Genomic DNA, 21,647 nt, shown 5'->3' with positions numbered 1-21,647 from the left:
CCTCTATCAATTTATAAATATTAATCAGGCTTCTAGACGTTGATTTTCTTTAAAAAGTACAGAAACAGATTAGATATCAAGCCAGATTTGAGGACCAAACTGACTTCTTTTCCTCCTGATCTGAAGTTATTGTGTGATGAAAAACAGCATTATCCTTTTCTTTATGTAAGTTATTTCTTAAAATAGCATTGATTTGGTTTGTTTTGAATTTCGCTCAAAGCTATACAAGGGTTATCTGCGCTCTTTGTCCCTAATTGAGCAGTGTAAGACTTGAAGGAAGGCAGCTAGCCATCACCAATCACCGCCAACTCTTGGGCTACTCTTTTACCAACGAATAGTGTAACATTATAACGCCCCCACGGTTGAAAGGGCGAGTATGTTTGGTGTGACGGGGATTCGGCCCCGCGACCCTTGGATTACGAATCGAGTGCCTTAACCACTTGGCCACGCTGAGCCGCAAATATGCACTTAATGTAAATATTACGTAACAACGAAGTATACTTCGTTTTATTTCTTTTTACACAGTAATACTATTGAACGCCTGTATATTTTAAAATCAATGATGTATTAATAGAACTATTGCTTTCAGCTTGATTTAAAACTTAGCCATGTCTTATGGAAAAGTTTGGGAAACGTTGTACTACATTAAATAAAGTAATAAGACTTCAGTTGTGGAAAACCGTTGCAGTATAAAAGGTAAAAAATTGACATACAGAATTTCACACATAATAAGATAGACTGGTAAACTATGATGCCTAAAATACACTGTGATTACATGCTGTACGACTTTCCCAAACATTGTCACAGAAGCTAGCAATCACAGCGAAAAATATGGTAAAATGTGATGCTCAGTACACGGCGTTAGTCCTACCAGACCAGTCTCAAACACACGACAAAAAAAGTTGAAAAACATCAATTCCACATTTCGCAATAATCCAGCAACATCACAGTACCAAATAAAATGAAAAATTTAGCATAACATATGCCTCAATACAAAGAATCATGTATACAAGAAATATAATCCTTGATTAGCATTAATTTGATACGTTTTAAATTTCATATAGGGCTCTTTGTTCTAACCGTCCGTTACTTAGTATTGATATACTGGAGGAAGACAGCTAGACAGCATCACTCAGTAGTGGGTTTGACCTTCACTTGTATAACACCCGACAGCTGGGAGAGCGAGCATTTTCAACCACTAGGCTTTAATATTAGTAAACCGTAGCACAAGATACCTTGCAGTATCTCTGCGGTGCCAAACAAGGTACATGTATAGAATATAGTTCGAGCCATTTTCTATAACTCTGGAGCCATACAAAGTGTACCAAATCGCTTTGGTATATCAGTGTATTTTATGACAATTTGTTTGTTTGATTTTTATTTCGCAGAAAGCTACACGAGGGCTATCTGCGCTAGCCGTCCCTAATTTAGCAGTGTAAGACTAGAGGGAAGGCAGCTAGTCATCACCACCCACCGCCAATCCTTGGGCTACTCTTTTACCCACAAATAGTGGGATTGATCGTAACATTATGACGCCCCCATGTTTGAAAGGGCGAGCATGTTTGATTGATATTTAATACAAATTATTGTTGGGTTTTAGCGTTGTAAGTCCAGAAATCTCTGCATTAAAGTAAGGAACACTTTTAATGAGAGAATACAATTACCATATTACATATATTTAACTACAGTTTATAGCGTTTATTCGTAGATCAAAGGTAAGTTTCTGGACTTAAAATGTTAAAATTCGGGATCGATTCTCTGTAGTAGCGAGATAAACAAACATACAAAGATTTCTTGAATCTACTCCAAGTGACATTATTTACGAACTTACTCTGCGTTACTGGATATGCAGGTACACATACAAATACACAAAATTTCGAACATGAAAGCCCGAGCTTACCACGAAAACCAGTCCCAGATCGAATGGCGTTATTCACTTTCGTATCTGAAGGGTTGACTTTAGGATTAGCCCAGCTTACAGCTTTTTTCATCCATTGGCCTAGGAGTAGTCTTGGTAAGTTTTTCCGCATCTTGATTGAATCTGTTATGAGAGTGGTTTATTAAATTTAAGGCAGCAGCAGACGGCTTACTTTATTATTAGTACTAACTCTTACGGAATACTGTACTTGGTCACAGAACCTTATCGCTCCATCATGTAGGAAACCACGTGCTACTCGAAAAAATGTTTTGAGCGTAAGCTGATTGGTGTGTGATTTTTGAAACGTTTTTTATTTTCATATAAAAATATTTCTTCTGTTTCTGTAAATTATTTTTCATGCAATACAAAAACACATGCAACTACTGAGATATTTACATGATAAATTATTTATGTTTCATAAGGAAATAAATTAACTCTACTAAACAAGTTGTCATCACGGTCACCTAGTTAAAATATAACACATGTACTAAACATGTGTTAGTACACTCCGTGTTTGTTCAGCATAAATTAGTGAGAAAAGAATAAATTAAAACAATGTATGAATTACGATTTATAAACATAAATAAATATCTGTCCTTTGTTGTTGTTGTTTTTTGTAATTTGCGAGTTATTATAAAGTTAGTCGTGTGTGATAAAAGCTAATACAGCCAGTTTAATTTATTCAAAAGTTTAGATGGAGCACGTGTCACGGTGAGCAAGTATAAAATTTAGATCCTCTTCAAGGACAGTCTCTCAGCACTGAAGCATAATTTTACTTTCAAAGTTTCCAAACGTCGATTATATAGTTGTATTAGAATTTCAGGAATCCTTATTCCACTATGTATAACGCTGGATGATACATGTAAATTGTCAGAGACTGTGTATAAAGATTAATAATATATTATCTCAATTTAGTACTACTTCTGTACTACGCAGTACTAGGAAAAACTTTGGCCTTGTCATCGGCTCGTAGAAATATCGAATCCACCTAGAAGTGGTATGTGTAAGAACGTATAGGATATATTCCTATTCCAGACTAGAGAGCTCTACCTTAATCTGAGATATAAATATTTAGTTGTTTAAGATTTTAAAATTACTTCTACATTAAAACTCCCAGTTTTATAAAGGTGTAATTTATTATTATTTGTACGGGAGGAATAACTCTGCCACCTTCTATACCCCATGTAAAATGTCTAGGAACGCTCTTAGCCCAAAGGTTTGTTTTGTTTTGGAATTTCGCACAAAGCTACTCGAGGGCTATCTGTGCTAGCCGTCCCTAATTTAGCAGTGTAAGACTAGAGGGAAGGCAGCTAGTCATCACCACCCACCGCCAACTCTTGGGCTACTCTTTTAGTCAATGTGGGATTGACCGTCACATTATACGCCCCCACGGCTGGGAGGGCGAGCATGTTTAGCGCGACGCGGGCGCGAACCCGCGAATTACGAGTCGCACGCCTTACGCGCTTGGCCATGCCAGGCCCTAGCCCAAAGGATGTTAAATACTTACTTTTTATTATATTTTATTGTTTTGCATGTAGCTTGAAAACTTTACTTTTTAATTCACGATTTTGTGATACAATAAATTCGTTATTTTTAACAATAAATGAGTTATTTTGTTCTATATCTTGTACGGCCTATTTAGCTATATAAAATATGGACGCCCTCCCTACAAATGTAATATTTATTAATCACGTAAAGTAGTACTTTGTTATCTATCTACAAATGCTATAAAGATTAATGGCTTTATAAGCACAATTTAAGTAACGAAGATAAAACACCAACTTCACAAAAATATGAAATTGACGAGGCTACAGTTTATTGTGTTATGTACGTTATATATTACTATTTCAAACAGCCAGAAATTTTAATTATAATCTAAAAATTAATTGTATCAAATTTATATTTGCCAACAAGATTGATACACATAATTTTCTTCCTTAACATAAATATATTTTAACATGCAAACAATAATACAATTTATAATAACGGTTATTACAAATAATGATTTATATACAACAGTTTTACAAAATTACATACAATATTGAGTCTTGTATCCCGGCTAAATAGGTTTCAAAAGAGGAACGGGAACTTTCTGATTAGGTTTTCTGACCAGTTGACATGTATGACATGTTCTACAAAACTGGGAAGAATCTTGACTAATTTTTGGCCAAAATAAATGTCTCATAAATTTGTCACATATGTTGTTGTCTCCGAAATAACCTCCCATGGGGAGTTCATGGGCAAATTTCAAGGTATCGGAATTATATGCTTTTGAAACAACGTTTTGATAAACTACAGCCAAGTCCTCTGAAGCTGGTACATTTGGTGGTCTCTATTTTCTCATGAGCACACCATTTCTGAAAAATTTACTATTTGGAGCATCCTTTAGTTCATTTTTTGGTAATACGTATTTAAATAGTGATGAGATTTGCGGATCCTTTTTTTGCTGTTCGATCAGTTTGTTTCTAGTAAACGGAACTTCACCAGGTGAACTAGATCCCTCACGTCCATCATTGCCACTCACCAAAGAATTGTCAGTAATAAAATATTTCACAAGATCCTTGTCAGATCCAAAAAATGTCTGAGACAAACCCATAATATCATCCTCTGAACATGTGTCTATCATTTCTCTTTGGTTTAATTCCTCAGCCTGAACTCGAGTCACAGCACACAAGGGACACGTTTGGATTCTCCTTAACAGCATCATTCATAGATGAAACAATGATAGACTCACTACCTATTTTGGGTTTGGCAATAACTTTTTACCAGCCAATTCGTTTCCCAACAATAATGACACACTCTTGATTGGCAGAGCAGGTCTTACTACAACTGGTCCTGAAACTAAGTCTGATGTTAAACAAATGTTATGAAAAGGAACATTAATAAAACCACCCTCAATACCCTGAGCAATAACAGACTTACTTGTGGCAGAACTCGAACATAAAGACAGTAACCTTTCATTCCAACAACGATGACTGAGTCGCCCAGGTATTAGGTGAAATAGTATGAGTATGGGATTATTAGTGTCATACGTCAAAGACACAGAGCCAAAAGACACAAAAGGTGTAAGTTCCTCCATATCTACATCAGCCTTTTTATCAGTGGCTGAATCAACAAAATCGGGTAATCTAGTGAAACTACGTCTTTACGTGGATACAAACGCACTGGGTGTTGCCTCCTTTTCTTTTTTTCTTTTTCAAACTCCAACAAGAACAGGATTTTTACAAAAATGGCAAACAGGCCTTGATGATTCTGATGAAGTTTTATCCTAACTGTCAGAAAATTTCAAACAACAGGAGCTAGATTTTTACAAGAATTCTCAACTTTAGTGGATTGAACAGGTACAGGTTTTTGCTAAAATATCAGAAGTTCTTTTTATTAAAAGTGGTTTTATGTGTTAAAGTGTAATAATTGGAAAGAGCACATGCTTCCTTAGTGTTTCAACTTTCTTTTCATTCAAATAACTTTTGAGGTTGTCACTTGTACAATATTTAAATTCCTCGATTAAACATAAATGTCTTGGTTCGTCAAAACTGTTACCATTATGTACAGAATTACACCATTGATCAAAATAAACCTCTTTTTATCGTGGCCATTTATTCAGTTTTATCAAAAATATTTTAATGGACCAGTGATTCCAAGTCCTCGTGGACTTGACGCTTTCCCGTTCTTTACCACAGGGACTTGGAATACCCTATGGCTGTGTCTTGAGTGTCACACTTTTTAGCTTGAAGTTTAATGCCATCACTGCACAACTTCCTGCTACTGTTGCAAACGGAATCTATGTCGACGACTTCCACATCTCTTATCAGTCGTTGAGCAAGAGGTTTATTGAGCAATATCTCAGACTGCCCTCAATCGTTTACTGAAGTGGACCACAGCAAACAGTATTACCTTTTCTTTTACTAAAACTGTTTGCATGCACTTTTGTCGCAAATGGGGTATTCGCCCAGGTTCCGAGCTCCTTCTTGATGAGGTTGTTCTTCCCATGGTCCCTGAGGCAAATTACAAGGGCAATGAACATGCTCCATGACTTCTCTTACACTTCTTTGGGAGCAACTCGATATTCTATGCTAAAGATCTATTGCACCCTTAATCAATCCAAACTGAACTATGGGTTTTGGTATATGGTTATGCCAAGACCTGAGCCTTGAATATGTTGGACCATGTTTACCATCTAAAGCTTTGGCTCTTCACAGGGGCTTTCCACACTTTTCAAGTCCAGAGTTTGTACAGTTAATGTCACTAACCTCCTCTACATCTCTGCTGCTTTCAACTTTCATTACTTTATGCTTCAATACTTTGATTCTTACCACACCATTCCAGCTAGGGTTGTGTCTTCCGTCCTCAATGGGCTGTGTTTTTTTCAAAATAAACAGTCTGGTATAGTTCCTTTCGGCCTTCGTATCCAGGCCTAGCTGGCTAAATTGCATCTGTCCATAGATGACGTTGCTGAATCCACTGGTCAGCCTATCACACCATAGCTTATTACCATCCCTTTGTGACATTTCTTTAAATCATCTGACGAAGGCAGACACTTCCGATTGGAAGTACTGTCTTCTCTTTGCCGAACGTCTTTTAAGTCATCTTTCCCTTTCCATTTATGTTGATGGTTTGAAATCAGGAGACTCTTTGGTTTATGCCATGGTTTGTTGTGGTTTGGTGGTTGTACACAGGGTCCCCTCTACAGTTTCTGTGTTCATTGTAGAATTGTATGCTATTTCTCTTGCTCTTGGTCAAAAAAAAAAAGCTATGCAGTGTACCAGTTCTACTATTTATACCATTTCGCGTTAATTCTCGCTCTGTTCTCGTCGATATTCAAAACCAACTGGCTCGTTTCACTTTTCTAGATCAAACCCTCTATTGCTATTCGGCCTTCTTGCTTCTGTAAGGATTGGATGGTGACACTGTCCACCTTACTTGCGTTTTTAAATTTTTAAGGAGCATTGGCTCTTTTAATCATGTTTAAATTTCTTATTCGAAATTTGGCCATTGATGTGTTTTAACGTGATTCATTTTTACATGGTTTAATAAGTTAAATTTTATTTTTTGACTATTTGTTTGGCAGGGATAACCTAGTTGTTTGGCTTTTATTGGTGCAAAGCAACTAGGCTACCTTTGTACATTTCCAATAGCTTAATTAAAAATAATGTTTAAACTCTTTTATTATAAAATATTAAACAATCACAAAATATTAACTCACAAATTAATTAATTAATTTGGTTTGTTTGTTTTGAATTTCGCATAAAGATACTCGAGGGCTATCTGCGCTAGCCGTCCCTAATTTAGCAGTGTGAGACTAGAGGGAAGGTAGCTAGTCATCACAACCCACCTCCAACTCTTGAGCTACTCTTTTACCAACGAATAGTGGGATTGACCGTCACATTATAACGCCCCCACGACTGAAAGGGCGAGCATGTTTGGTGCGAATGGGATTCGAACCCGCGACTCTCCGATTACGAGTCAAACGTCTTAACACGCTTGGCCATGTCGGGCCTAACTAATTAATATCACGTATACTAAACAGTTCTTTATATCTAACAAAAAGATAAATTAAACTATTAGAAAAGTACAAAGGGATTATAACAAAAAACGAAGCAATACAGTTGTGTTTATACCTTGAAGATCATTAGGAACAGTCAGTTGTGAGGGAAGATGTAGGAAGTTTGGTATTAAATCTTCAAATAATGACAACTTATCATCTCAATGACAAGAGATGTTGAGGTCTTACAGCCACTCAGTGAAATATATACTCTTCAAAAAAAGAAACGCAAAAGGGATATTTTTGTAATTTTAAAGAGAAATATATGTAAGAACGTTACAAGCTCAGAGTATGTGATGTTACACATGTTAAGGCACTGATTGTCAGACCAAAATGACAATAAATGTTGTGCACTAAAGTATTATAAAACATAAAAAGAGTTACTAAGTATTAGGCGAGCCCTAAATCATTTCTTATATGGACAAAACTTCACAATTAGGACAGATCATGCAGCCCTGATCTGGCTGGTAAATGTTTCCATTTCAGAAAACCAAAAAACATGATGTTTAAAGAAACTTTAGAAATATAAATTTAATACAGTACATTGCAGTAGGTGGAACCATGGTAATGCAAATGCATTATCTGAAAGATCATGTGTTAAGGAATAATATAAAGACTCTGAAAAAAAGTGAAGCACAAGTCACATAATAAAGACGACTAGCCTAGAGTACAACAGAGCATAATACAACATGTGACATCCACAAATAATAATGAAGAACTATTTTGGATCAACACTCAAGTGGATCAAGAGTAGTGAAAAAAAATCAAAAAACTCTTGGCAGACATATGCTCTTTATAGCTAGAAAACAAAGATGTACTCGGCACAATAGGTCTTATTATGCCTAAAAGAGAGCTTGCTATATTTATTTGTTTTGAATTTCGCGCAATGCTATACGAAGGCTATCTGCGTTAGCCGTCCCTAATTTAGCGGTGGGAAAACAGATAGTAATCACCAACCACCGCAAACTCTTGAGCTACTCTTTTACCAACGAATATTGGGATTAATCGTGACATTACGATGCCCCACGGTTCAAAGGTTGAGCATGTTTGGTATGACATGGATTCGAACCCGCGATTCTAAGATTACGAGTCGAGCGTCTTAACTACCTGGCCGTATCGGGCAGGATTGTTATACCATTAAATTACTGGTGTTCAATACTCAATACAATTCACTTTCCCTGAACTGACTATTTACTCGTATTTGTATCTCTATCCTTGTGTCACGAAAATTCACGAATGTTCAAGGACTACTATATCGTCAAGTGCCCTCTAGCGAATGTCCAAATTAAAGCTTTAAAAACACATTTTACAACAGTACAATAAAGAAAGTTACGTCGGGAACATCCTTTCACTAACAAAACTAGGAAAGTATATTCTAAGCGAGGAACTTCCATATTTCTGTTAGGTGTTGTACTGCAAAACAATTCTTAAGCATAAATTGATTTGTGTTGCTTCGAATCCCTTGGTGTGTTAGCAGTACATTTACAGACTTACAACACTAAAATTCGGGTTTGTTTCCCGGTGATGGAAATAGCGCAAATAGCCCTTTATGTTGTTTTGCTTTAAAACAATAAACAAACAATTTATTACGTTTAGTACAAATTTTACTACTCAGCTTAATTAATGGTCACTGATAAGCACACGTGCCCCCCGCTAGTCCAGCGGTATGTCTCCGGATTTACAACGCTAAAATCAGGGGTTCGATTCCCCTCGGTGGGCTGAGAGAAGGTCCTCCTGGTTGGGGGTTGTGCAGTAGGCTAACAACCTACTCACTTAAAAACCGGCCTGTTATAGAAACCGCAGTGATTGCGGCCCTGTGTTCCTTCGGGAATCGTGTGGCATATGAACTATGATATGATAAGCACACGTACTTAGACATTTAACTTGCTAATTTTTCGCGCTCCACAGAACATTAAACACATCCAGAACTTAAACCAGTTCCCCGCTAGAACAGCGGTAAGTCTATGAATTTACAACACTAAAATCCGGGGCTCATTTCCCCTCGGTGGATTCAGCAAAAGCCTGATGTGGTTTTGCTGTACGAAAACACACTCACACACCTTAAACCAAACATTACGAAATCGAACTTGTTATTTCAGTCTCAATTTAATTTATTAACAGCCTCAAAAATTAATAATAGTCAACTCTAGTTGAACTTGTATTTTATACTGCTAAAACTGTTTTAAAACGTTAAATATAACATTAAGTGCAGATGTTCGTTCCTTCCATCCTCGTTTTTCGTACCTTGTCTACTTCGAATTCAAAATCGGAGGTGTGTAAATATATTATTACAAATTCATATTTTCCACAACTTACTGCCTAAAAGGCATTCATCTCGATACCATAACTTGTCATTTGGACGGAACGATGACTTATAAAAGGTTTTTTGAAACATTATTTATATAAACTGTATAATACTTTAAGATGATGATTTGAACTCTGAACGTTTATGAAATAAAAAAAAATATTTCCGATATTTCTGTAATCTTCTCCATTTTGGATAATAATTCAGAGGTGTGTAAAAATAACATTTCTCTTATTTTGGATCCGATATTGACAAGATGGAAATAACTATATATATATATATAAAAAAACTCCTGCAGTTTACTAAGTTTTTGTCATAAATCTTAAGCTTATTGACTACCAATTCTTTTCAGCTTTCGGTGTTTAAATCCTTATGTTTTAAGAATCTGTAGAAAATTCTTGACATAAGAATACGCAATCGTCAAGTGATATCAAACTATCTTTGAACAAGTAACAACACTTAACGTACCGGGTTCAACATGCTCTTCTTTTGAGCCGTTTAGGAGTTAGGTGTTCTTGATCAGTTGTTTTACCCTTTGGTCAGCAGTTCCGACTTAGGGGCCATTAATCCTAAACTTTGAGTATATCTGACCATTACGTTTAGTTTACGTGTTGCATAAGGTGCTGTTTAAGTTGAAAATACCAAACATTTTCAGTCTTCAAAAGATATTTTATTTATTGTAGGATAGTGGTAAGTTTACAAACTTATAATGCTAAAGTCCAGGTTTTGATTCCTGACAGTGAACACAGCAGACAGCTCAAATATTGCTTTGTTTTATTAGAAAAAAAACAATGTGTTTGATAAACGAAATCAAACTTTGTATGCAGAACCAAAACTCTAGTCCTGGGCCTAGCTGCTTGTTCATTAATCCCATACTGTTAGTACGGGCTATAATAAAGAACAATGTAGGTTCTATGGTTTCAAATGTAGTTAAGAGCATAGTACAAGCTGTAAAAACTCTCAAATAATCGACAAATATATATCACTCGTAATTAGTGGAAGAATAAAAAGGACAAACGACAAATGCTCGAAACAAAGTACAATGCAATACAATAGGTGGAAAAATAATCCAAACGCGTCAACTAAAAATAATGTTTTGTTCGAATTTCGCGCAAAGCTACACAAGGGCTATCTGCGCTAACTGTCCCTAATTTAGCAGTATAAGACTAGAGGGAAGACAGCTAGTCATCACCACCCGTCGCCAACTTTTGGGCTACTCTTTTACCAACGAATAGAGAGATTGACCGTAACATTATAACGTCCCCACGGCTGAAAGGGCGAGCATGTTTGGTGCGACTGGGATTCGAACCCGCGACCATCAGATTACGAGTCGAACGCCTTAACCCACCTGGTCATGCCGGGCCTCTTAATAATGTTCTTTGGACAGTAGTTTATAACGAATAAGGCTCTACCTTTTTTCTTTTTTTTTGTAATATAATCATCAAAGATTCATTTATTCAGTGTACTTTAATTTTTATTGTAATCACTGCTGATGAATTTATTGGAGTTGCTTGTACCTAATGAATATGAAATATGTAATAAACGGAGTTTTATGGAATTTTTCTTTCAGAAAAGATATCCGACATAGTAGAATAACTTGTATTTGTGATAGATCTCTAACGCTGCTTACCAAATTTTGCTGATCCTAATTTTATAAGTGTTGTAGTGTAAATAATACCGGCTAGAGGGCAGCTTCTATAAATACTGCAAGCTGACTGTTTTCGTTCTTTTACAAGTAGTGGAGTTGGAGGAGGTCAAAAATCTATCGGTATGAATCGGATTTTTCTTTGTATTTTTATGAATAATAATTTAAGTAGTGCTAATGTTAATATGTTATTAAGTAACTTTTGTTATTAGTAGGTACAAACTATACAACGTTTGTGGCATATTTTGTGTTAACGTTTCTTACGATTACCACGTTTTTCTTTCAGTAGCGTCATTGTTAAATTTAACTTGCAGACTATTGTCTGCAATTCAATTATGAGAATTTTGAAGTTTGCATGGATAACGTGTAGTGATCAAAATCATAAATCGAAGCTACTAACTTGAATAAGAGTAAATCAAAAACGTATCGATTGAAGTTTATTTGGAGTTATAACTTGTGTATTTTGATATTATATGGAAGGAGTTGTTAATTCAGTTGTAATGGCAGCTTTTAACAGTGGTGAGGCCCACGATAAAAGTAGTAAAAGGGAAGTAAAGGGACAAAAACCAATATTTTACTGGTGCTGGAGGATTAAATTGTAACGTGTAATTTTGCAAGACAAAGTAGGTTGCTAAAGCAATAGTTGGAACAGACAATTTTGAGAATATTGAAACTTGATTGTACGATGACAGTTTTGATCGTAAAAATATGTACGTGTCTTCTTTTTCTGTGCACAAGGTTAATTAATAAGACAAAAAGACCACTAGACACGTTCCTGCTAAGCAGAGGTCAGTTTTGGCTAAGCTAGTTCAATTTCTATAATAGTTGATGTGTAGAATGTGTTGCCCCCAATGTAAGATCATTTGAGAATAGGCTCGATAAATATTTAAAGATGATTCTGAATTTAAGTAACCATTAAAGTTCAGTACATACCATTTAGTGGACATACCAAGTTTTCTAAGATGAGCATGTAACAGACCTGTTCTGTATATTTTGATGAGATGTAGTATTCTGAGAAATTTTTAGAAGTTTCAGTGTTTTATCTGTTCTTTGTCAACTAAAAATAATGTTTTTTTGGTTTTTTTTCAGATTACTTGGACAAAAATAAAGGTACTTTTTTTTGTCTGCTATTTTTGTATAAGAATTACACATTTTAAGATGTATTTCTAGATGTGGAATGTCTTAATATTACATCATGTAACATTTGATATTTTAACTGGGAGTTTTGGTAGTTTTGTAGATAACTTGGATGTTCTGTAAACATCGTTAATTTGCCAAAGATGTATATTTACCGCCCCAGTCTGAATTGTTGTGTTGATAGGTAGTTCTGAGGCTAGTTAGTATTGTAATACTTAATATGCAGGTCTGTATGTTGGTAATTAATTTCCTTTTCTGTTATTACAGGAATTTAAGTACTAAAGCCAAGTGAAATCTAATCGTTGTACAAATGGTATGTATGTTAAATATTGGGAGGTTTGAGTTGTTTATTATAAACATGTGTATATGAATTTGTATAGAAATGATTGACTATTTAAGTAAGCTGTCTTATAACCATGATGTGTTTGATACAGTATTGTACCTTTACAAAATATAGTAAAATTTTAGTAATTGCAAGCTTTTTGTAGGCAAAGAAATTGCTAAAGTATTGTATATTTTATTACTAGTCCAGGTGTAAAGTGATTTTATAATGATTTAAAACTTTATCCCAAAAATCTTGTTTTTGTTATCTCTAAAACCTGTTCTATTTCGTGTTTGTATTCAGTAAAATGTTATTTCCTGCTACTTTCTACTCTAACTGTTGGGTCTGTCAGTTTGACTGACAATCCACCTTACATAAGAAATAAATTGTTTTTTGTTGTAGAATGATTAAATGATAATACATACTTGATCTAAATAGCTTAAATCTCAACATTATACGTTTTATTATATTGACCTCCCAGTCATGTCTGGCTAACACTAATGCAGTGTACAAGTACTTGTTACTTTATTGAAGTGCCCTTTTTTGTCCTGTTTGTGTAGTAGAACTTTCTCATTCCAATTAATCTATCTATGGTCATTGAGGTAATTTGTTCTCTGATTAGTTAAAATATTAAAAACCTTCTCCATATTTACATGTTTATTGTTACAGACCTTTCAACTAGTTTTTATAAATGTTGATCAAAATTTGACAATTCTCTATAGGGATGTTTATAGTGATGTATACTGAACATTTTATTGTCAGTAAGTGTCTGAGGTGCAAATGTGATGACAGACCTAGCTCTCAGAATAATGATGTTGAATCTTGTTCCCAAAATGATATTCTGATTTATGATACCTCATGATTTAGGACTGTTTTGTGAACTTGCTTTGTTTTGGAAGTTGATTTGTTTCTTTCTGTTTCAGCTTTGCATCAGATGGACCTTAAACTAGGTAGGGAACTTTTTATTATTGTATATTCCTTGTTGCCTTGTGTTAATGTATTATCATATAAGGCAGTTTCATGGCTATCTGTAAATTATTGCAGATGATGTGTTTGTAGATTGCTGCCACACTTAAACTGCATGTAACACTGCACCTTAACTTATATTTAACATGGTCTTCCTACAGTAGCTGTTATTAACCTCATGTTATACATCAGTTAAATGAGTTGTAGCAGCAGTGTATGAATGAGTATGGACTAGTTAAAGGTTAGATAAATGGCAGCAGTTTATTGGTGTTGCTACCTTCAACATTACTGGTGTTTGAGGGTTAAGCTGAGCTTAAGTAAATTGTTTATATTTACGAGTATGAGCTGACATTTTAACAAAATGTTAAGTCAGATTGAACTAAATTCTGAAAAATTTAAAGTTAAGGGTACACTGAACATCTTGTTAAAAGTACAAGATGTGTAGCAAGTTACTTAGAGCACTAGTTATAACAAGATTTCTATATGAGCTAACAGTTGATTGTGGATATGTTGTATCCTCATCTTTATGGGTAGGGATATTCTGGATAAGGAGCCTTTCAGATGGCTTTATTTTGGAACATTTTGCATTTATTAACGTAGATATTAAATTTAACCCCTTGATTTCTGATTTGATGTATATGGTATGGTCTCTCTAGCAATTTAATTGCAAGTGTGCCATATATTTTGTAAGGCTTGCAAAAAAATTTACATCAATGGGCCAGGGAAAGGACTGAAAAGTTAGCTGTAAGGTTGGATGGGAACTTGCTTTGGATAACAGACCCATTGCTGAAATGTGTTAATTGAATGTTATCCTTCATTACATTTCAAGCATGTAATGGCTGCTCTAGAAATTATTTTTTGTATGTTTTGAGGTGTATTATGCTTAAAATGTCTTTACCCAGATCATGCAAACTGCAGGCCTTCTTTCTTAGGTGAGAAATGTTTTGGGCAACAGCATAATTAAAAATCAGTAGGGTTTATTGTAAATATTTTTTAAAGTCTAGTTGACTGCATGAGGCATGTTGTACTGTTAACATTTTAGTGAATGTTAGTTTGTACTTGATACAGATAAGTTACATCTATTATTAATAGATGTACACTTACTGCCTCAGTCTGAAGTGTTATGTTGATTGTTCTGAGGCTAGTTAATATTGTAATACTTAATATGCAGGTTTCATTGGTAGTCACTAAATGTTTTTTATTACAGGAATATAGATCTTCGGTGTTTCATCACTGGAACAAAGTGAAACCTAATCACAAAATGTAAATATTCAAATTTTGGCTTTAGGATTTTCAGTTAATTGTTATTTTTGTATAAGTAAACTTCATGTTTACTAGTATTATATAAATGTATAGTTATCTTTTGTCTTTTTAAAAGTATTCTTGTTCTAGTAAACTTCTTGTATAGTTGCTCATTTTTATACAGTTGTATTCAGAACTAAATTTTCAATAACCTGGATATCAAATTGGGTAAATAAACACTGTTCATGTGGCAGTGATCAGAGAATTTGTTATTTGTGAATTTAAATAACCCATAGTTATCCATTTTTAATATTCTTTTTCCTTGTGGATTTCAGCACCCACTAATTAAATGAATGCCCCTCCCCTAGGTATGATCAGAATTCTGTGTTGAGTGTATATTTAATGTGAAAACTGTTTTCATGAAACAAATGTGACTAAAGTTTAAAGTATAGTTATGCAGTAGAAAGACCCTTAAAAGCTAGTTAAGTTGTGTTTTACTGTTTATCATTGTTTTAATGATAGCTTGATGGTATGTGATAAAGTTAAGAGTATTAATTGTAAGTATCATTAATTAGCCAAAGATGTATATTTACCGCCCCAGTCAGAATGGTTGTGTTGACAGGTAGTTCTGAGGCTAGTTACTAATCATTTAATATTCAAATAAGTTTGTGGTTAACTTTTATTAATATTTGTTGTTAATATTATAGGGACAGTGGAAGCAAGTGACTTGGTGTAAAAGTAAGTGGTTGCTAAATGTTGATTGGAGGTGTAAGTTTCTTGTAATTAAATCACGTGTATTTATTCATCAGAATATTTGTTTACTTGCATGTCTGTGGGTCCTATTAATCTTTTGAATATGGATGGGTCAAAGTGCACTTGCACAATTAAATTTAAGGTTGGTGTTTAGAAAATTTCATTCTTCTGCCAATCCTCTTGGAAAGATAATCAGTGGCATTGAATTATATTCTTAGCAACAAAAGCAGTTTATTGTTAGATATTCTATTCAGTGTTTATTCTTTCCTACACTGTAGGTTAATCAGAGCTAGATTCTTTACAAATTCATATCTTAATGCTACAATTGTCTAAACAAACAGCAAGAAAAAAGCTTAGCTTAACAAAGTACAAAAGCTTAAATAACTAAATGGTAGAAATTAAATTTAACTTAACCCTGCTGAGTCTTCATGGTCTTGGGTCAAAGGCCATATGTTTGACTTTTGTTCAAAATTTGAGTGACTTGTGAGTTTACATTTATAAATTTGATATTGAATTGTAGATGTAATACAAAACCATTTATTTTCTTATCTTAAATGTTAAACTTGAGTATTTTCTGTACTAGCACTGGTTCACATTAAAATGTTTATCAACTTTCTTGGAAGTTAGGAGCTTGTTACTGATAAGCTAGAATCTCAAGTAACCTGATATTGCTTCTACTGCATTGAATGTTCCCTCATGTAAACTTGTCTATAGCATAAATAATGAATTGAAAGATCTATTCTCTTCAGTGGCTTTTCTTGGCTACTTTCAAAATGTTCTTTTGAAATGACCTAAAGGAGCTATATTGAGTCTCTAGGCAAGCAGTAACTTTAGAAGATTTGTTTGCCACACTTTATTTTTCTGTTTTAAGAAACATGAAAATGTAACTTTAACAAAATAGTCCACTAAAGAAAGGAGTGGTCACTTTCACATTCATAGATATTGTAACAAATGTACATGTGGTGAATCATTGTAATTTCTGTGATGTTAGCTAGCAGAGGCTTGTCTATTATAATGACCCTGGTATTTGAAAATGTCTGAATCACTAGGGGAACATCCTGAGCTTCTGACTGGTTATTCAGGTCTTGTGTAGAAAAGTGTATACAACTCTTCACTTTTCACTAAATAATGATTGCTCTGAAATTAGGAAAGATAAAAGGTTTTTGTATTCTAGCTTGTCAATATCAGTAAATAGTTTCATTTGTCCAAAAATAAACTAATTTAACATCAAGTAAATAACTTGAAGTAATGCTACATTTAAGATGCCATGTGACACAAATTGTTTAGGTGTTTTTTAAATTAGTAAATTAGTTTACTAGCAGCATAAGCTGTATGCAGTACAATAAACTCGTAGTGTCAGTGATGAACAGTTATCCCTGTCTGATGATGATGTGTAGACAGAATATATAACTGAGACATTTGCAGCAGTAATGCTGTTAGTAACTACAGTGTAAATGTAACTTGAATTCTTTACAATAGGAATAATTTCATGGATTTGAAGGGGCCTTTTTCCTGCAACAGTACGTACTATTAATAATAAAATTTTTTTGTATGAAGTTTAATGCATTTTAAGTACAATAGTCTTTTTCTTCTGTCTTCATGTTAAACAGATGTTATGAAAATTTGTTAGAATCTGAGTGTAGACTTTATAATCTTCCAAAAAGTATACGATAAGTTCTTAACGTCTTTAATGGGTTTAAGTATGAACGGTACAAAAGAGGCAACTACTCTTTCCAGGCTGCTGTAATTGTGCCTATAAACAAAACTGTAGTAATAGCTTATAGTTGCCAATGAAATGGTTGCAGTAACACATCAAAGGCATTTTTTAGCAATGTTGTAAGGTTTTTCTTTATATAGTGGACAATGGATATCTGCCATGACCTCAACCTTGATTTCAAGTTCTCCATCTGGCTTAGGTTAGTGGCTTTACATATTTGGTGTATATTATCTGTAAATTTCTTAGGTACTCGTTGTATTGTAGAAAAAACTACCCTTGCACTGTCATAAGTTCTAGTTTACTAAAGTTTTGAATATTCTGACTTCAAGTAGAAGGGTAAAACTGGTTAACTATAAATTTCTATTACACTTCAGTTGGGTGGTAAATTTTCTTAATTGTACTGGGAAAAAACTTTATTTTTGATGTTGGTGATGATCTTTTGACAAGCATATGACTGAACCTTCTGTTGAAATTGTTAGAATCTGAGACTGATTTAATCAGAGTTGGAAGTAGTTTAGGTTTCTTTGAATATTATCCAAATTGCTTGTTTCTTTACAGTTTCTTTAGCATGAAGCAGATGAAGTCTTCATATAAACAGGTAATCCCTCTAACACATTCTAAAAATTTGTTAATCTATGGAAAACTACACATTTAATATTAAAAGCAGTGATGTGTGAATAGTCTCGTTCGTATGAAATAAATTGATTAGTTTAATTTCAATACAAAGCTGAGCTTTAAAATATTTGTGAAACAAAACATAATAATGTGGATGTGATTTAAACTTATATTCTTTTTAACCTTCTTTTTAAGGTTGATGTGAGTGGCGAAAAAACTGTAGAACACGTTCTTTAAGGGTGTTTCCAATGTTACGGAGCTGGTGAGAAATGGACCAGTTCATCGTGCACTAGGAATACTTTTTCAGGTGATTTTAACTATACAGCTCAACTGTTTAATACTATTAAAATGTTGCCATTACTAGTACTTAGCCAAATGGTAGTTGAATTTAAGTAGAACTTGCATAATAGGAGTTATAAATACAAGATCATGTATTGTAAGTGTACATGCAACTAACAGTACATGAATGAACTTAAACATCATAGGGGAGAGGTAACTAGTTTGCTCCAACTAGGTAGTGAGGGTAGGATGTAATATCAGCTCACTCTGAGTCACATGATGAAAATGTTTGTATAATGCTGACCCGTTCTTGTCGGCAATTAGAATATTCACAAGATTAAAAACCAACTAATTATAGTAATTTCTTTTTTTGCAGGAATTAATATCTTGGGAAGGAAACAAGGTATGTATAATGAATATTACTTAATGTTGATTGGACAGTAGTATCTTGGTTTTCAAACATTGAGAGAAAATAAACTGTTCCTCAACCAAACGTGCCCCAAACCCCTGAAATAACCTAACTGATAATCCGAACAACCTTTCGACTATTTTCAGCCCAGGGCAAGCTTGCTCAAAACATCTTACCCACACCTGTCCACATCCCTGCTTTTCTTTTTGTTGGTTTTCTAAGTATTCTGATTAAATAAACCACCATGGGGTCAAAGGATAATGAAGCAGCAAACCAAAAGGAAACGTTATTAGAGCCCCAATAGAGGTTAAAGATCTCATAGCGACGTATGAATGGTGTTTGCGTGTCTGACCTTGCTACACAGTTTGGTAGGGCAAAGTCTAGTTTGCACCATACTGAAAAATGAGGTCATCAAAGGAGCTGATGTTGCAAAAGGAGTGACAATGCTTATGAAACAAAGATCACAAACAATGGAAGAGGTAGAAAAATTTAATTTGGTAAATGAAAAACAGGTAGCTGGTGATAGCATTTCTGAGACCATTTGTGGGAAAGCAAAGCTGTTCTCCTGAAAAACACCCCTGCAATGAGTGCTGCCTTTAAGGTTAGTAGGGGTGGTTTGAAAAATTTAGGAAGAGAAGTGGCATACATAGTGTCATGAGACATGGGGAGGGTGCCAGTTCTAACAAAGACGCTGCTGATAAATTTAGGGAATTTAAACAATGTAGAAGCTGAAGGTTTTATTCCCTAACAAGTGTTCAACTGTGAGACAGGCCTCTTTTGGAAGAAAATGCCAAGGAGAAGTTACTGCTAGGACAAGCTAATGGACAGGCTAACTATGTAGTAATGCAAGTGCGCACTTAAAACTTCCTTTGCTTGTGTACCATTCTGAGTTTTTAAGAAAAATGTCCTGAAAAGTAAACTGTCATGTGGAGGCCTAATAGTAAAGTAGCATTTTTACTTAAATGCTTCAGAATTGAAGGTGTATAATGGATTAATTTACAGTGTTTCTTTTGGGAAAAATTGATTTAGTTTCCAAACAGCCTTCTGGAATGGATTAAGTTAGAACTGAGGTACCCCTATTTTTAAAATGTAATCCTTTTTAGACTTAATTTGTTTGCCTAGTATAGTTTCACAAACTTGTATATGTGCAATAGTTTATAACTTGTCCTCCCACTGTTTATTCCGTATTAAAGAAAAAGCAAATATTTGAGTAATTAAATGCAAAATTAAGATGCTTTTTCATGTCTAGCACAAATGTATGCAACTTGCTTTCCTTTTCTAGAACATTTTATTAACGTTAGTTTCTCTACCTAAAACATTTAATTTTACAACATTACATGAAGCTGGGTGAGAGGAACCTGCTACATGATCATGCATTTGGCTCTAGTTTTAATAATTCCATAAAATATAGAGAAACTTGTTATGAAGCATTTTGGCTATGTCCATGACAGAATTTCCTTAACATAAAGATAATGCTCATTGGCCCAAATTCCAACTTTCAATCCTGTAAACATTTAAGTAAATATAAAAACCTACTTCATCTGTTTCTTACCCTAATCATAAGTATATCTTAAGGACGTACTATAATTATAAAATTGAAAATGACCTGGTCTTCTGAAGATGGTTCCCAGTACTTCTTAGTTTGAACTGTTAAGTATTTTTCTGTTTTTACTATATTCTTGTCCTAAAAATTGGGGTAAATCGCTTTGATACTGTACTAATACAATGCATAATGTACTAGATGGTGGAGGTTGGTGGTTACTAGTAAACTTCCACTCATCAAACTATCTTTTACACTTAGCTTATGTTGATGTAGACAAGAGATGGTGGAAGGTACCAAAATCCAAATGTCTTAACAATACTGCAGAGCAGTTACTGCATTCTGAATCTAGCAACTTGCTCTGGAATCTTGTCAATAGGTTTTAGTACCTTTACCAAAAGTTGATTTCTGTATTGTAGTGTAAAATATAGCTTAATCCAGCATGCAATGTGTAATATACCCTATGTTTTGTTCTAGAAATGGAAGTGGAAGGTCCATGAATTTAAGATTCTTATGGAGAAAATTTTAATTACTCCATCAATCCTTCAGACAAAACAAAGGAGGCAGAGAAGGGCCAGTTCTGAACTCTTGCACTGCTATGGCCTTGCAGAGAATCACTTAAGTCAAGATCAAAAGCCACCATCTAGGACAGGTATTTCTTGACCACAGTAAAGAGGTGGGGCAGATTTGTTCCAATGTGTATTAAAACTACGTGTTTCCATTCATGAGAAGGGATTAGGAAGGAAAAGCAACAACATCAATTCAACACTGGTCACCGCATGCTCATATACCACCACTTTGAAGAAAGTTTGATGGATCGTTGGGAGAGAAGCAACCAGTACGAGTTAGGTGGTGGACAATTAAAGTAACAGGAACTTGCATCGTCTGAAGTTATATTGAGGGTTAACCCTCAATGTTTTTCTTGAAACTGCAGCTTTAACTCAACTCAAAACCTGTCCCTGTGAACTTAGGGTTATCTACAACTGTTTAGATGTTGCACCTAAATTCAGTTTAAAAAGATCACTTTCTAGTAAATACCTATAAACTTATTTTCACTATGCTTACAAAAGGTAGACTCTAAAATGTTCTGAATGTTGCTTGGCTCAGTTTACTTTGTCCCTCTTGAACAAAATAAAAAAGTCTTTTACAGAAGTTGTATGTTTATAAATTTCCTACAATTCTTGTTAAGTGAATTTTCCTGCACAAATTATTTAGGGGGAAGTTGTTGTGTTAACCTTGTTTCTGCTAGAGCTATTG

General features: G+C 34.4%; 1 protein-coding gene, 1 long non-coding RNA gene and 2 other non-coding genes across 7 annotated transcripts in view; 3 read left to right on the top strand and 1 right to left on the bottom strand.

Annotated features, from left to right (window-relative positions):
- Positions 1 to 2,056, bottom strand: part of LOC143248228 (alanine--glyoxylate aminotransferase 2, mitochondrial) — a 29,310-nt gene extending 27,254 nt beyond the window's left edge. Inside the window, exon 1 of the mRNA XM_076496656.1 lies at positions 1,901 to 2,056. Within this exon, the coding sequence (XP_076352771.1) occupies positions 1,901 to 2,030 (130 nt within the window). The 5' untranslated portion in view covers positions 2,031 to 2,056. The remainder of the gene's footprint in view (positions 1 to 1,900) is intronic.
- LOC143248261 (uncharacterized) overlaps positions 1 to 21,539 on the top strand; it is a 53,679-nt gene extending 32,140 nt beyond the window's left edge. For 2 of the 4 annotated variants that reach the window (XR_013026854.1, XR_013026851.1), the window contains 11 exons: positions 1,853 to 11,533; positions 12,500 to 12,520; positions 12,815 to 12,860; positions 13,793 to 13,819; positions 15,043 to 15,098; positions 15,785 to 15,815; positions 17,688 to 17,746; positions 18,106 to 18,145; positions 18,358 to 18,469; positions 18,818 to 18,844; positions 20,868 to 21,539. This is a non-coding gene — a long non-coding RNA (uncharacterized LOC143248261). The remainder of the gene's footprint in view (positions 1 to 1,852; positions 11,534 to 12,499; positions 12,521 to 12,814; positions 12,861 to 13,792; positions 13,820 to 15,042; positions 15,099 to 15,784; positions 15,816 to 17,687; positions 17,747 to 18,105; positions 18,146 to 18,357; positions 18,470 to 18,817; positions 18,845 to 20,867) is intronic. The other 2 variants (XR_013026857.1, XR_013026859.1) reach the window with 2 other exon arrangements.
- LOC143233870 (small nucleolar RNA SNORD31) lies at positions 12,681 to 12,747 on the top strand. Its single transcript, XR_013018366.1, has one exon. It is a non-coding gene; the product is annotated as a small nucleolar RNA SNORD31 (small nucleolar RNA).
- LOC143233872 (small nucleolar RNA R38) lies at positions 17,182 to 17,251 on the top strand. Its single transcript, XR_013018367.1, has one exon. It is a non-coding gene; the product is annotated as a small nucleolar RNA R38 (small nucleolar RNA).
- Positions 21,540 to 21,647: the final 108 nt, after the last annotated feature.

The sequence above is a fragment of the Tachypleus tridentatus genome, chromosome 1, assembly GCF_004210375.1.
Source record: "Tachypleus tridentatus isolate NWPU-2018 chromosome 1, ASM421037v1, whole genome shotgun sequence".
NCBI classification, from domain to species: domain Eukaryota; kingdom Metazoa; phylum Arthropoda; class Merostomata; order Xiphosura; family Limulidae; genus Tachypleus; species Tachypleus tridentatus.
Note: the sequence above shows the minus strand (reverse complement) of the source record. Positions and strands in the feature narration are given on the sequence as shown.